Genomic DNA, 16,251 nt, shown 5'->3' with positions numbered 1-16,251 from the left:
AAAACTCTCTTACTTAAGGGTTTGAGCATTCAAAGTCTCTTGCCCATGTGATTAAGCATTAGAACTCTCTTACTTAAGGGTTTGAGCATTCGAAGTCTCTTGCTTGTGTGCTTGATCATTTGAAGTCTCTTGTTTGTGTGCTCGAGCATTTGTAATCAGATTTGGTTATAGTGAAAATCCTTTAAAGGGGACTGAACTACTCCTAACTTGTGGGAGGAACCAAAATATATCGTTGTATCTCTCTTACTATGACTTTCTAACTCTGATCATAACTTATCCGCTATAAACTATCACTTCTGTATTAGATTCTAGATCTTTAGTTCAGAATCTAATAAGACAGTTTAATCAAAGAAAGAAAAAGAACATAATTTAACCCCTGATTCTTGTGTTTTTCTCACCTTCAAATATCTGTGCTTGACCTGGAAACAAGAGGTTGTTTCTTGGAGCTCCAAGACAATAGATTAAGGCCAAATAAGACACTAGATCTAGACGTAGATCTACGATCATCCAGATCTCTTACCCATGATCTGATTCAATGTAGCCTCATATATACTTCTTCTTATGGAGAACCATTAAAAAATAAATTGTTTATATCAACTTGTTGCTATTCTCATTTGTTGGTTAAAAAACCAAACTCTAATACCATGATAGAATTATGATTTTAAGCTTCATTGTATTATGCACTAATGCGTTTACTTGTTACAAAGCCGTGGCCCTAGTATTTATAGTAATCTATGCATGATCTCCTATGTACACATGCACTTGCATATGCATGGTGCTCTACATCAACTTCCATAGAGATACACATGATACAATATACTATAGACTACAAGTTACTCTTCTAATACCATACAATTGTTATTTTTTAGAGTTACTCTTCTAATACCATACAATTCTTATTTTCTAAAATTTGTTTTCTTTCTTATTAGTGTATTCACAATGGGGCAATTGTTATATTTCTAAAATTTTGATAGTAGAGGAGATAGTAAAAGACCAAAATGGGGAAAATCTTAATAGATAAAACAGCAATACATGGATTCAAACAAGTTTTCTTCTAGTACATAAACTACACTAATTTTCCACATAAGATACTTCTCATACACATGATGGTAAGGAGCTTATTTATATACAAAGCTAATTATCATCAGTTGATTAAAAATGACACAGAAAAATTACATATTCAATTAATACATTCGAAATTTTTCCTTAGTTTTCTCAAACACTTCTTCAGCAATAATGGCCTCTTTGCCATCAGCTCTTTTAATTTCCAAATGTGCTTTTTGATAAAATCCAGTTCCTCGCAATGCATCAGCTATAAAATCATCAAAACCAATCGCAATTGCTGCCTCTGCTTTTGCTCCATAAACCAACCTCTACAATTTTTTTTCGTGTTTATTAAATAATTATAAATAAAATACATCAGTTATTTAATAAATATAAAAATATAATATTTGTGTAAAATAGTGTCCAGAATAATATTAAATAAAAATATCATAAAGTTAATAAATTAAAGAAAAAAGAAAAGTATAGGAATTTAAAACCTTAACACGTGAAAGGTGAATAGCACCAAAGCACATTGGACATGGCTCACAAGAAGCATATATTTCACAATCAGAAAGTTCTATCTGCTTCAGTTTCTTACAAGCCTGCAAAATCATATCATTGTATATAAATTTTTTAATTAATTTGTGATTAATAATAATATCGCAATTTTCATAAATAAACATAAAATTAAAAGTCTCTAAAATATTTTAATAAAAATTAAAAAAAAATTGATAAAGGAATCCGAGTTATGAAAACATAAATACAATTTTATTCTTAACCATAAAAAATTCAAGTAACAGGGAAGTTTTAACTACTAAAAAATCATGCACAATCATGAATATTAGGGTTTAAACTGTAATAATGACGTTAAACTTAATAATATCGACTTCCCGAGACAATAAAATATACATTTTAATATAATTTAAAAATAGAATTGACCTATTTAAATAATCAAACCTCTCTTATTGCAGTGACTTCAGCATGAGCAGTAGGGTCATTGTTTCTGAGAACCATATTGTGACAACTAGCCACAACTTCATCATTCAAAACAATAACAGCACCAAAAGGACCTCCATCTTCACAATCTACACCTTTATATGCTTCTTCAACTGCCTTTTTTAAAAATTTGTGGTCTCTATCCTTTATAGCTATAATTAACCAAAATAATAATAATAAAAATAATAATAATAATAATAATAATAGTAATAATAATAATAATAATAATAATAAGTGATAAATGAAAATATTATTCAAAATAAAAATTAAAAGATTCTTAAACATTATTACCTTGCTTGTGGCCAGAAAAAGCAGAAGCTACAGCAACAGTTGCATCCTTAGTTTGCACCACTAAGATAAAGAGAAAAAAAGTATTATACATCCCTAAGTTTTATTCATATTTTTAAGAGATAATAATAATATAACATTTTTTTGATAACTTACTTTTCACAAAAATAAAATTTAATAACTTGCTAGTGTTCTTGATGTGAATACAAATATGTCTGAGTTAGTTGATTGAGCTATTTATAGGAATGGTGATGGGGAATAAGAACAATGGAACTTTTGAAAAAAATTAATGATGGAAAATGGTAAGGGATGAGAAAGGAAATGTGGTCCATTGATAATTTATTAATAAAATAAAGGGAAAAAAAACATATGAGATGATGATGTTATATCGTGCTGGCAAGAATTAGATGGAGAATATAAAAATGGACATAGAGGATAAATGGTCAAAAAAAGTACATGAATGTAGCTTCAACTATGACTCATCTCACATTGGCCATATATGGAATGGAATGCAGATCTTAAATCTTATTATCACTTGCAAATAGCATGTAGAAATGAGTAGTCTGAACATACATAACATATGAAGGAGTGAGTCTGAAATTTTAATGTGTTATAAAAAAAATAGGCGAGATATACATGTGAATATCAAAGGTGTGAGTCTAAAATTTTGATCTGTCTTATAAAAAAGTATAGACGATATATACATGCGAATATTGAAGGTGTGAGTCTAAAATTTTGATATGTTTTATAAAAAAAGTATAAGCGAGACAGACATGCGAATATTGAAGGTGTGAGGCTAAAATTTTGATCTGTCTTATAAAAAAGTACAGGCGAGATATACATGCGAATATTGAAAGTGTGAGTCTAAAATTTTGACCTGTCTTATAAAAAAGTATAAGCGAGACAGACATGTGAATATTGAAGATGTGAGTCTAAAATTTTGATCTGTCTTACAAAAAAGTATAGGCGAGACAAACATGCAAATATTAAATTTTTAAACATAAATATTATAAAATTATATTATAAAATTATATTATAAAATTATATGTAAAAATTCGCACTTACAAAAGCCAACAAAAACACAAAACAAACATATTACAGAGTATCAGTTTAAAATATTAAATTTGCTAAAAAAAAAGGTGTGGATAAATTGGACATGATTGACGAGCCGGTCTCATTTTACCACCTTAGATTTTATCATAATTATTACTTACAAAAGTATTTAATTTGCACCCATTTTTTCTTTCACATAAGATATTTGATTTATCATATGCAAAAAAATATAGTTAATATATTTAGTTCAATTAAGTATAATTATTTATTCAATTAAATTAATCATATCCTTTTGACATGATTAGCTATGCTGTCGAGTTGTGTATAAAAGATGGAATGTCTATGTATTATATTATATTATTGGTTAGTTAGCTATAAAGGATAGAATGTGTTTTTACTCGACATCGTGACTCACCAAACACATGGATTCTTGCGTACATATCCTTTGTATTCACACATCTTGATATGTTTCGAACAACTTATCACAATGGATTGAATTGGATAATGCTTCTTTTTAAGTTTTGAAACATATTCAAAATTAAATATTTTGTATAATGTAGATTATGGATATGAAAAATTAAAAGTTGAATTATTTTATTTTTTTAATGAAAATGGAAGGTTTTTTTTTTCCTTGCGTCATTTTAAACTATGTATTTTAAAATGACGCAAGATGATGTTTTACATAAAGAAGTGTTTAACCTTGGATTTGGTAAATTTCACTTCTTATTAAAGGTTATTAAAGGTTACTTGTGAGATCGACCAGAGAATCTCAGAGTAGTGTTTTTTGGATTTCAAAGGTTTTTGGTGAAAAGTCCTTCGGTTCTATGCCAGCGTCGACACGACGTCAACACGTTCAGGAGTTAATGGATATGTTTTTACCAATGTCCATGGTGAAAATTAAACCAACAACAGTAGATGGAGGCGTTCGACACGCCTGATCGTGAAAATTGAAGTTTTGCAAGAAAGTGATTTTGTGAAAATCAAACCAACAAAAGTAAAGAAACAAAACAACAAGAACTTAAGGTAAATGACATAACATTTAAAGTTTGCAGAAAAGTAGGTGGTTCAAACATACATAGCCCTTGCTTGACTCATTTCGCTCTTTAGCTTGGGTACTCTGAGTGTGTAGCGTGTAGGCGTTTGTAAATTGTGAACCCCTAAAACTATGTATAAAATGCTTTCTTTATAATGCTTAAAACTAACTGCTCCATGGAGGTTGTCGATCCCACGTTCCCTTATGTAACCTTCAACCCACAACTCCACGTTCTTTATCTGGTATTTCCCTCTAAAACCTTCTTTTAACCGTTTCTTTCAAATCTATGGGCTTTTTACTTCACATTTTGGTCGACCGACTGAGGTTCAACTTTATAACTTTGCTTGCGACAACCATTCTTTTCAAATTCCGTCTTTTGGTTTGATTTTCCTTGAAGTTGAAAATCTTAGCCAGCAAGAGGATATTCATAACTACTTATTTGATGGAGTCTCTTAGCCTGGTGAGTTGGTCTTCAAAAGGCCTAAATGCACTGAACTATATTTGGGAGGCCAGACCACGGGGAAGGCTCATCATGGAACTCGCCGAATTTATTACTAATGCTTTTGGCTTGTCCTTGTCCTGGGACAGCAAAGGAGCTCCTGTCTTTCATTTCTAAAGAGGACTACGCATATTTCTCGAGCAAGGCCTAAGTTGTTCGTCAAGAAGAGATGATGAAAATGGTCAACTTATCACTGAAATTACTAGGTCTGGTAATCTCTTTAAGGAAATTGGTGTTGAGGTGCGAGCGTCAAGTATCCTCACCAATTAGCTCATAAAGTGAAGGCGTTGACTCAGGGGATACGAGAAAGGGATATTGTGTCGACATTAGTTCATAAGGCATTATTTGATACTTACACTGCCATTGTTAATGTGAAAAGGGCTTTAGATTCTTCTCACAAGACGTTAAGGGAGATAGAGATTTCCTTAAATGAAGCTTAGGGAGGTTTGGAGAAGGCTTAAGATGACCATTGTGAGATGTGATACGAAAAAATTTTCCTTTCTAAAGAGTATGCGAAGGTAGTGGAATAGTGTCACTCTATAATGTATCACCCTTTTGAGAATGATTAACAGCAGGTGGAATTATTCCACCTCGAGATGCAAATATCGAGGGAGGGTTCATTTTGAGAATGAGATGATATATGGGGAGGCGGTAACCCATTAGTAAGAAGTCATGCTCTTAGGCGATAACCCTTGTTTACCGTTTAAGAATTGGGTTTAGCTTTCGTGATTGCATGTTTTATTGAATTTATTTCAAGGTATTTATCTTTGAGGATTATTGTTGTGACACCAAGGTTATATTCTTTGGTCTCTAGAAATTATCATAAGGTCATGCTCGAAATCTTTATTGGACTTCCTTGAGGAATGCCCATGGTCAAGGGTTTACTCTTGCCCCTGCCCTCATGTTTTGACTTGGTTCGAGACCAATGTATGGGATTTCACTAAAGGTGCGAGAAACACAAGAAAGGGGGGTTTGAATTGGGTTTCACCAAATATAATCTTTTCGCAATGCACAACACAAGGTTAACAAGTGAATAAAAATAGATGACCACATTTATTTCTATCATAGCTCATTGTTAACGAAGTTACTCCAGTCTACCCACCGAGGTGATTTTTCCTTCTCAATAAGGACTTAATCCACTATAACTAAATTGATTACAAACAACCACAATGACCGCAACCACTGTCTTCTTGAGACTCGTGACTAACATTAGTCTCTTAAGAAATCAACCTGTTTACCAGTGATTTCTGACAAACAACGCTAGTCTTCCAAACTCTATAATTTGGTAACTTACAGGATCGACTAGATTGATCCTAGGACATGTGTCTTAATGTTTTAGTCTTCTCTAAGTTCATTTTATAAGTGAACATGATTCTGATTTTTCAAGATAAACAGGATTTCTTTGTAAAGGAAACTAATATTATTTAAGTACAAAGACAAATCCTTCGACTACAAATACTGAGTAAAATATAAAGGATGAATTTAAAGGTTTGCAGGAATTGTAAAGTGCAGAAAAGTAAATGTTTGACAAAAATGTAAAGGGTTTTGGGTTAAAGTAAAGAAAAATAAATGACTAAAGACTAGTCTTAATGAAACTGTAAATAACTTTAAAGTAAAGAAAACAATGGTGTTTTCATACATACATAATCAACAAACTATTTTCTCTCGCTCTGGTACTTCGAGTATTTGAGTGATTTTTCGTACACAATGCAAAAGACACCAATCTTAACATCTAAGACTTCTATTTATAGTAATTCAACCCTAATGGTCTCTACACAGATGTGCGCCACATTTGATATTTCAAATGATAAGATCTTCTAATGAAACCACACGTCCTTCTGGCGAAAAGAAGCGAATTCGAATTTCAAACTTTCCCGCTCGAAACTTTTGAAATCATCCAACATAGCTGTCGAAGCATACTTCTCCATATTCTAAAAATATTTCAATCATGTTTTTGATCTTATACTTCACTTCGACATATTAAGTCTTCACAAGAATGAATCTAAAAAAGAAATAGCTTCTATGAAGCCACCCTTCATGCTAACTCATTTAGAATATGATATTTTTAAATCTTCTTCGATCAAGGGTCGAAATTTCCAACTAACAAATTGCCCCCAATAAATATATTTTTTGAATAAATGTAGAAATGGACATTTCTTGTAATTACCAAATTTTGACCAAAAGACCTTTCAGTAACCTTCAGGACATGACGTCATAAGCAATTTATGATTTGCTTTTTGAAAACGTTTATTCAACACGTGCGTGCAACAGTTACTCATCATGAGTATCAACTTCCAAGGTGATTGATTTGACGAACTCCCTACCTTCTCCTTCAAGATCCAAACACGTGTCCCACAACTCTAGTGAGGTGTAACTGCCCTTTGCCTTCACTCTTCACTATAAAAACCATCTTCTTCATTTTTTCCATTTTCTTTCAACAATATTTCATAAAACACTTTCTTCTTCACTCATGCTCCTCTTTCTTTTTCATAAAAAATTCCATTAAAGCTTCATCTTCTACAACAATGTCACCAAACAAACAGAAAAAATCCAAGAGCAAGGGAACAGGAACTTCCAAAGGTTTGTCTTCTCAAAACGTTCCAACTAGCAAGCTCGTTACTGCTGGGAATCAAGAGTTCATAATGCCTCCCAAACTTAATCAAAAACAAAAATAAATTTATGCTTCACAGGTACTAATCCCTTCTCTATTTTTCGGAAAAACCCTAGGATTCTTAGGACCTTTAATTGCTGCAGGACATTTATAGAAGTATGTAGAGTTCTTTCCAACTTATCATGTCACAAAACCCATAGCGAACAAAAATGATCCATCTAAAGAAAATCTTGAAGATTCAATTAAGAAACCTAGTAAATCCTCTTAGGATAAAACTGCTGAAGGTAACTTGAAACCCCAAGTAGAGAGAAAAGCTTTCCAATTAGATTACATCACTGCAAATTTTAGGCCTTTTTCGATCATGTCCAACTTTGGACAAGTCTTACTTATCCTGGCTTACTAAAGTTGAAAAGAAGAAGAGCCAAGCATGGAAAGATTTAGGGATTTTCGACTTAATCCAAATGCCGAAACTAGGCTTTAGTTATTGCCAGCCTTTGTTGCTAGCATCCCTTTATTTCTGGGATAGTACTTATAACATCTTCCATCTTCCTTGTGGGATGATAACCCCAACCTTCTTCGACATGGCTGCAATAACTGGACTTCCTCCTACTGGGAAAACCTTTGATCCTTACCTTAACTCTGACAACACTATTGACTTTAATGTCAAAATGCTTCTTTTAGTGCTTACATTAACCTTTACCATGTCGAAGGGGAGGACGTTTCTGATGTTGAACACATAGCTTTCTTGGCTCTATGGATATCAAAATTCATTTTTTGTTGTAATTCTTTACAAGTAGCTAGAAGATTTCTGACTTTAGCCAACCAGTTGCATGTTGGTCGAAAGGTCTGCATAAGTGAGCTGCTTCTAGCTAGTCTGTATGAAAGTCTAGGCTCTGCCACCACCAAACTCAAGGAGTATGAAGCTGGTACCAACTTACTTTTGTATGGACCTTATTGGCTTCTTCATTTATGGCTAAATTCAACATTTAAGCCTTTCCTTAGAACCTCTGGTACTATCAACGAAAAAGACCCTGAGATTGCCAACCGGAGTATCGAAGGAATTAGACTTCTACAACTGACTCCCAATGATTACATGGAGAATCTTCAGACATGTCTCACCAAATATACATTGATGTTTTCGAAGCGTCACAACTTCACTTCTACTATGGCCCCTTCGCCAGTCGCACTCATTGGCCAACCTAGTTCACTTCGTCAATTGAGGATGTTGTGAAGGATGTAAACACTCAAATCGAAGACATATGGCATGCATTCCTTCTACCCAGGTTGTTGGTTTCCAGAATCTTGCCAGTGAAGAGTTACGTTTTCCTGTTGGCCTATCAACCTAACTTTGTCTCTCGACAATTTGGATTATGCCAACTTATCCCTAAACCTCTTTTTACTCGAAAGCGTGAGATTTGCTTTGCAGGATTAGGTTATGATGTTTGAGATATTGCAAAACACCAACAATATCATGTTACTTTTGTTGAATTCAGTCTTATTCCTTTTCAACCCATTTTCTACACAACCAATGGTTTTTACACCTGGTGGACAAACTTCTATTCAAACAACATGTTCGATACTGCTCAAATCAAAGATCATCTAACGAAATCCTTCTCACTTGTGCAGGAAAATGCGTACAAAGGTAAGACAACACATTATGAAGAAATCAAAGCGTTCCAGGATTACTTTGAAGTTGTCTATGATCCCACTCAGCTTAGTCGAACAGTTCATGAGGAAACACATACTTTAAAAGAGAAATTCACCAAATCACTTCCAAAATTAAAAATTCCTCGATTTGTAAAACCTGAACTCAGGTATGATCTAGCTTTCGAACTTCAACCATCCAAGTTTTCAAAGCTGCCTAGTGATGATTTTTCCTTGGCATTTTCTCCATCTTACCCATATTGGTTTACTTGTGGAAATATTTTTAATGAATTGAAAAATGATTCCAAAAAACGTGCTAAGAGGGTAACTTCGACTAAGCATACTCTGGACAGTTTCAAAGGTTTCCTCCACTATGACTTGTCTGTAGTGAGAATTACATCTCTGACATGTGAAGGTGTGAAGTCGAAGGAATTCCTGGTTTTACTTCCTTTTCTTTCTTAAAACACAACTCTTTTTAACTAACTCTGCATGTATTTTCCTTTCAGCTATTGAGAGAAAGGCAGTTAAAAAGGAGAAGCATGTGTCTAATACTACTTCGACTATTGCATCAAAACCAACAACCTCTTCTAGCCATGGTGCCCCTTCTACAAAGGGTGTTTCTCCAGAGAAAGTGGAGAAGGGTTCAAAGGTATTAAACCACACTATTCTCTTTTATCTTTCGAATCTTCTTCTGACTATACTATGGTCGGTTTTTCAGGGTAGTGGCTTACCTCCCCCACACCTAAGAAACGAGAGGCACTTGATGAAGGTGCAACAATAGTCATTGAAGATGATGGCACAGAAATTCCTCCTACTCCCTGTTAGGTGCCAAATTGTGTTTATATTTAGTTTAATTAATGGCACCTTTCGACCGTTTTTATCGGATATTCGTACAATTCCCTGAAGTTTTAGATAATTATTTATGGTTTATAATATTAAGCTTTCATTTTATGTTAATATGTGTTTTAAATATGATTTTGTAGGTTTTAGCCAATTTTGGGGAAGTTTGGAGCTTGTTTTGAGCTTTGCAAGAGAGTGCCTGGCAGAAGTATGCGCGCGTCGCGCTGGGATGTGGGCGCGTCGCGCCCTGGGCAAGATATTTTGGAGCTTCCAGACAGAGAGTTGCGCGCGTCACGCGCATGGGCGGTTTATAATTTTAAGTGTATTGGCGCGAAGCGCGCTGGAGGGCGCGACGCGCCCTGGACAGATTTCAGAAATACTATATAAAGGAGTTTTCAGATATTTTATGATGTTGGTTGATTTTGAGAGCTAAAGAACACTTGTGCACTGTAGCAAACAAAGAATCGAAGATTGGAAGCTTTGATCGTCGATTAATCGCCTTTGATGCTTGTTGATCTTCATCCTTTACTTCTTGAGCAAGCTACCATTTTCATGGATAGCTAAATCTCTTTTGTATCAAGATAAGATGTAATCTTCCTAGCCTTTTGTAGGTTTTTCTTGTGAATATATGTGTATGAACAAGTGATGATCAATATAGATGGTTTAGTTTGTTTATTAAAGCCTTTTCTTTGGTATAAGTGTTTGAGACATCAATATTTGTATCTAGATCTAACTTTATCATCTATCAAACTATAAATTGCAGACATGGATTTAGCGTTTGATGTTTACTTAGTATCGGTTTTAAAACGTTATTTGTATTGTTTAAACGGTGGAGAAATCGTCGGTTAAACAATACGGTAAATCTAACTATATCGTTGCGGACACGGACGATATAGGCGTCGATACGTAATTATGTTGATCGTTACCATGTTCATATACGTATATTTATAAGGAGACATACAAATTTAGGTCGATGAAATCGAATCTTGATACATTTTCTTTAACTTAGAACTTTCATTAATTTACTCTTTGCTACTAAAAGAATTGAATGACCTTTTGCAAACCCAAATTTAAAGGAACATTAACTCAAGACAAAATAGGCTATAGAACGGCGGTGATATCGCAATAATCCCTGTGGATACGATAATAACGAAAAGTACACCACAATACTCTTTCAACAAAATGGCGCCGTTGCCGGGGATTGTTGTTTAGATATTGCAAGCATTGCAATAGTTTGTTTTGTATTGAGTCTTATAATTAATATCTTGTTTCTAAATTTATTTTCCTTGTGTTTGTTAATTTGCTTGGTTAGTTTTTCAGATTACAGTTTATGCGAGGACGTGTACCTGCAAATCAACTCCTTTTTGATCCTGAGATTGAGAGGACTGCTCGTAGAGAGAATAGCAAAACTCGTAGGAGGAGACAACTAGCTAGGGAAAGAAGACAACAACAAGAGGCATCTTCTTCTTCAACTCCGGTTGAGAACTTAGTTGAGGGAGAAATGGCAGGAGAGATTCCTAATGTTCCAGCTCGAGGGCCTTGTGTTAATAGCCCTCGACTCAATGCACAATTTGCTCGTGATCAAGCCAATGGAAGAAACTCCGAGATGAAAACGGGGTTACTTCAATTACTTTATCAGAATCCTTTCACAGGGGCAGATCACGAGGATCCATTTACTCATCTAACAAAGTTCTACGAGATCGCCGGAACAATTGGTGCTCCGGAAGACCAAGAAGAACAGGTGTTCAGGAGACTTTTTCCTCATTCCTTAATTGGAAAAGCTAAGGAATGGTACCTTGATCAACCTAATAATGTCATGACAAATTGGAACGAGTTAGAAGAGAAGTTCTTGGATCGGTTCTTTCCTCACAATAGGTTCATGGAAGCGAAAACTTCTATTGCGGTGTTCTCTCAAGGGTCGAATGAATCTCTCAATGAAGCATGGGAGAGGTTCAAGTCCATGGTTAGAAAGTGCAAAGGTCATGGGTTTGATGAGTTGTCTCAAATCCATATCTTTAGAAATGGACTCCAACCTCAACCAAAAACTCTTTTAGATGCTACCGCGGGTGGTTCGTTGATGTCAAAAACTGCTGCAGAAGCGATTGCTATCATTGATAGAATGGCTTTGAATGATCATCAAGGGCAACACAACCGTAGTGCATTGCAAAGAAAACCGGGAGTTCTTGAATTGAATACTAGTGATGCAATACTTGCTCAAAACAAGTTATTGACACAACAAGTAGAATTGCTCACTCAACAAATGTCAAAACTCCCTCAACAAATCAAAGAGATAAATGGGAGCCCTTCTAAAAATCAACATGTGATGTGTTGTGAATTGTGTAGGGGTGACCATCAAACAGGTTTTTGTCCTCCACCGGGTGAAGAGGTGAATTATGTGTCTAATCCTAATCAAGGATATGGTGGAAGACAACAACAACAACCTTACAACAATAACCAAGGTTACCAACAAAGAGGTAATCAAGGTTATCAACAAGGATGGAGGCCGGAAGCGGGCCCATCGAATCGTCAAAATCCTTACCAAGGCGGTTACAATCAACAACCTCAACAAACAAAGCTTTCTATCGAGGACACTCTTAGCCAATTCATGCAATTGCAAATTGCAAGCCAAAAGAGTACGGATGCCGCAATTAAGAACCTTGAAACTCAAGTCGGGCAATTGTCAAAGCAACTTGCCGATCAAAACAAAGGTCCTTTTCCGGCTACTACACAAGAAAATCCTCGTGAGCATTGTAAGTCAATTCTAACTCGTAGCGGTAGAAATATTGATATGGGTGTAGGAGAAATAGTTGAGGAGGAAATTGTTGAGAGTGAAAAAGATAGGGTGATTGAAGTAGAAAAAAATGTTGAGGGTGATTTAGTTGAAAATGAGAAAGAGAAAGAATTAGTGGAAAAAGAAACTCTTGAGAAAGTTGTAGAAAAAGAGAGAAAAAAATTGAGTGTGAGTGAAAAGGGAAAGAAGAAGGTGGATGATTCTATACAAGTGAAGAAATTACCTTACCCTCCCGGTCCGTCAAAGAAAGAAGATGCAAAGCACTATGCTCGGTTCTTGGATATTTTTAGCAAGTTGCAAATTAATGTTCCTTTTTCCGAAGCATTAGAGCAAATGCCGATGTATGCAAAATTCATCAAAGACATCATCACTAAGAAGAGAAGATTCTTGGATCAGGAGGTAGTAACGGTGAGCTCTTGTTGTAATGCGTTAATTCAACGCACTACTCCGATAAAATCGAATGATCCTGGGCGGGTAACCTTACCGGTGTCTATTGGAAATGTTCACATAGGCAAAGGTTTGGTCGATACCGGTTCTAGCATTAATTTGATCCCATTGTCTATGGTGAGAAGATTAGGAATCAACGATTTGAAGCCGACAAGAATGACGTTATCATTAGCAGATAAATCCACAGCTCATCCTCATGGAGTTGCGGAAGACTTGCTTGTCAAGGTTGACAAATTTTGGTATCCTGTTGATTTTATTGTCATAGACATGGAAGAAGATCCTGAGATTCCATTGATCTTAGGAAGGCCTTTTATGAAGACGGCCCGAATGATGATAGATATTGATGATGGCTTAATGAAATTAAGGTACCAAGATGAAGAATTATGTCTTGATCTCTTTGAAGCCATCAAGCATCCTAATGATGAGGATGATTGTTTTAGAATCGATGCTACCGAAAGGGCTATTATGAAAGTGGAGAATCAAATGCACTTGTCGAATCCTCTTGAGAAGACTTTAATGGAAGCTCTCGAAGTTCTCACCAAAGATCAAGAGAAGGAAATTGAAGATTGCTTGAGAAATTTAGAGGCTTGTGAGGAGATGAATCCATTTGAAACTCAAATTGAAGAGTTGAAGGATGAACCTAAAGTTGAAGAGCAAAAGGTGGAGTTGAATGTGTTACCATCTCACTTGAAATACGTGTTTCTCGGTGACAATTCTACTAAGCCGGTTATCATTAATAGTGGTTTGTCTAACAAGGAAGAGCATCGATTGAAGGAAGTGTTGACAAAGAATCAAGAAGCAATAGGATGGGTTTTATCCGACTTGAAGGGTATTAGTCCGGCCTATTGTATGCATAAGATTATGTTAGAAGATGATTTTCGGCCCGTGGCACAACCTCAAAGGCGATTGAATCCAACCATGAAAGAAGTTGTTAGAAAAGAGGTTGTGAAGTTATTAGAGGCGGGGATGATTTATCCCATCTCCGATAGTGAATGGGTGAGCCCGGTGCACGTGGTTCCTAAGAAGGGTGGATTGACAGTTGTGAGAAATGAGAAGAACGAGTTGATTCCTTCGAGAGCGGTGACCGGGTGGCGAATGTGTATTGATTATAGGAGGTTGAACCAAGCAACAAGAAAAGATCACTTTCCATTACCTTTTATGGATCAAATGTTAGAGAGGTTAGCCGGAAGAAATTTCTATTGTTTCTTGGATGGTTATTCGGGATACAATCAAATATCAGTGAATCCGGCGGACCACGAGAAAACTGCTTTTACATGTCCTTTTGGCGTTTTTGCATACCGAAGAATGCCATTTGGACTATGTAATGCTCCTGCAACATTTCAAAGGTGCATGCAAGCTATTTTCTCAGATTTGATCGAAAAAAGCATTGAGGTGTTCATGGATGATTTTTCTGTGTACGGGTCATCATTTGACTTGTGCTTGAAGAACCTTGATGTGGTGATGGAGAGATGCATTGAGACAAATTTGGTTCTCAACTGGGAGAAATGCATTTTCATGGTGACGGATGGGATTGTTCTTGGCCACAAGGTTTCTTCAAAGGGGCTTGAGGTCGATCCGGCAAAAATTGAAGTTATTGAAAAGCTTCCCCCTCCGGTGAATGTGAAAGGCATAAGGAGCTTCTTGGGACATGCTGGGTTCTATAGAAGATTCATCAAGGATTTCTCCAAGGTCGCAAAGCCTTTGAGTAATTTGCTCAACAAAGGTATGGAATTTAATTTTGATGAATCATGTCTAAAAGCTTTCCTAGAACTTAAAGCAAATTTGACCACCACACCCATAATTGTCGCTCCTAATTGGTCGCTTGAGTTTGAACTCATGTGCGATGCGAGTGACTATGCGGTTGGTGCGGTCTTAGGCCAAAGGAAGAACAAACAATTCCATGCTATACATTATGCGAGCAAAGTTTTAAATGAGGCACAGGTTAACTATGCCACTACCGAAAAAGAATTGCTCGCAATTGTATTTGCATTGGAAAAGTTTCGCTCTTACCTCATTGGTTCTAAAGTGGTGTGTTATACTGATAATGCCGCAATCAAATATCTTCTCACCAAGCCTGATTCAAAACAGAGGCTTATTCGGTGGATTCTTTTGCTTCAAGAGTTTGATCTTGAAGTGAAAGATAAGAAAGGTACAGAAAATTTGATTGCGGATCATTTGTCTCGGTTAGTGAATACCGAGGTGACAAACAATGAAAAAGAAGTGAGGGAAGAATTCCCCGATGAAAAACTGTACATGGTACAAGAAGTTAGACCCTGGTTCGCAGATATGGCTAATCACAAAGCATCTGGCTGGATACCGGAGGATCTAACTTGGAATCAAAGAAAAAAGTTTTTGAATGATGCTAATTTCTATGTTTGGGATGATCCTCACTTATTTAAGTTGAGTAGTGACAATCTTCTGAGAAGATGTGTCGCGGATGAGGAGGCAAAAAGCATTTTGTGGCATTGCCACAATTCGCCTTATGGTGGTCATTTTAATGGTTTGCGTACGGCCACAAAAGTCCTTCAATCGGGATTTTGGTGGCCTACTTTGTTCAAAGATGCTTACCACCATGTTGCCTCATGCGACAGTTGTCAAAGAACTGGTGGAATAGGGAAAAGAGAGGAAATGCCCCTCCAAAGTATTGTAGAAGTTGAGGTATTCGATTGTTGGGGCATTGATTTTGTTGGACCATTCCCTTCCTCAATGTCAAATGAATACATCTTGGTAGCTGTGGATTACGTGTCTAAGTGGGTGGAAGCGATTGCTTCACCCAAAGCAGATGGTAAGACCGTGATAAAGTTTTTGAAGAAAAATATATTTTCGCGGTTTGGCTCGCCAAGAGTATTAATTAGTGATGGTGGATCTCATTTTTGTAATGCTCCGCTTGAAAAAGTGTTGGAGCAATATGGAGTAAAGCACAAGGTAGCTACTCCATATCATCCACAAACTAATGGGCAAGTTGAGAGGACCAATCGAGAGATTAAGAGAATTCTTGAGAAAAC

The 16,251-nt window shown here is 35.8% G+C and overlaps 1 protein-coding gene across 1 annotated transcript; it reads right to left on the bottom strand.

Moving 5' to 3' along the window:
- Window positions 1–978: 978 nt before the first annotated feature.
- On the bottom strand, window positions 979–2,641 carry LOC131622645 (guanosine deaminase-like). Its single transcript, XM_058893679.1, has 5 exons — window positions 2,485–2,641; window positions 2,332–2,391; window positions 2,002–2,192; window positions 1,542–1,646; window positions 979–1,373 (listed from the first exon to the last, which is right to left on the bottom strand). Coding segments are annotated over exons 1-5 (546 nt in total). The 5' UTR covers window positions 2,486–2,641; the 3' UTR covers window positions 979–1,184.
- Window positions 2,642–16,251: the final 13,610 nt, after the last annotated feature.

Source organism: Vicia villosa, unplaced genomic scaffold (genome assembly GCF_029867415.1).
Source record: "Vicia villosa cultivar HV-30 ecotype Madison, WI unplaced genomic scaffold, Vvil1.0 ctg.000034F_1_1_3, whole genome shotgun sequence".
Taxonomy (NCBI): domain Eukaryota; kingdom Viridiplantae; phylum Streptophyta; class Magnoliopsida; order Fabales; family Fabaceae; genus Vicia; species Vicia villosa.
The sequence above is the reverse complement of the archived record's forward strand: the minus strand, read 5'-3'. Positions and strand labels throughout refer to the sequence as shown.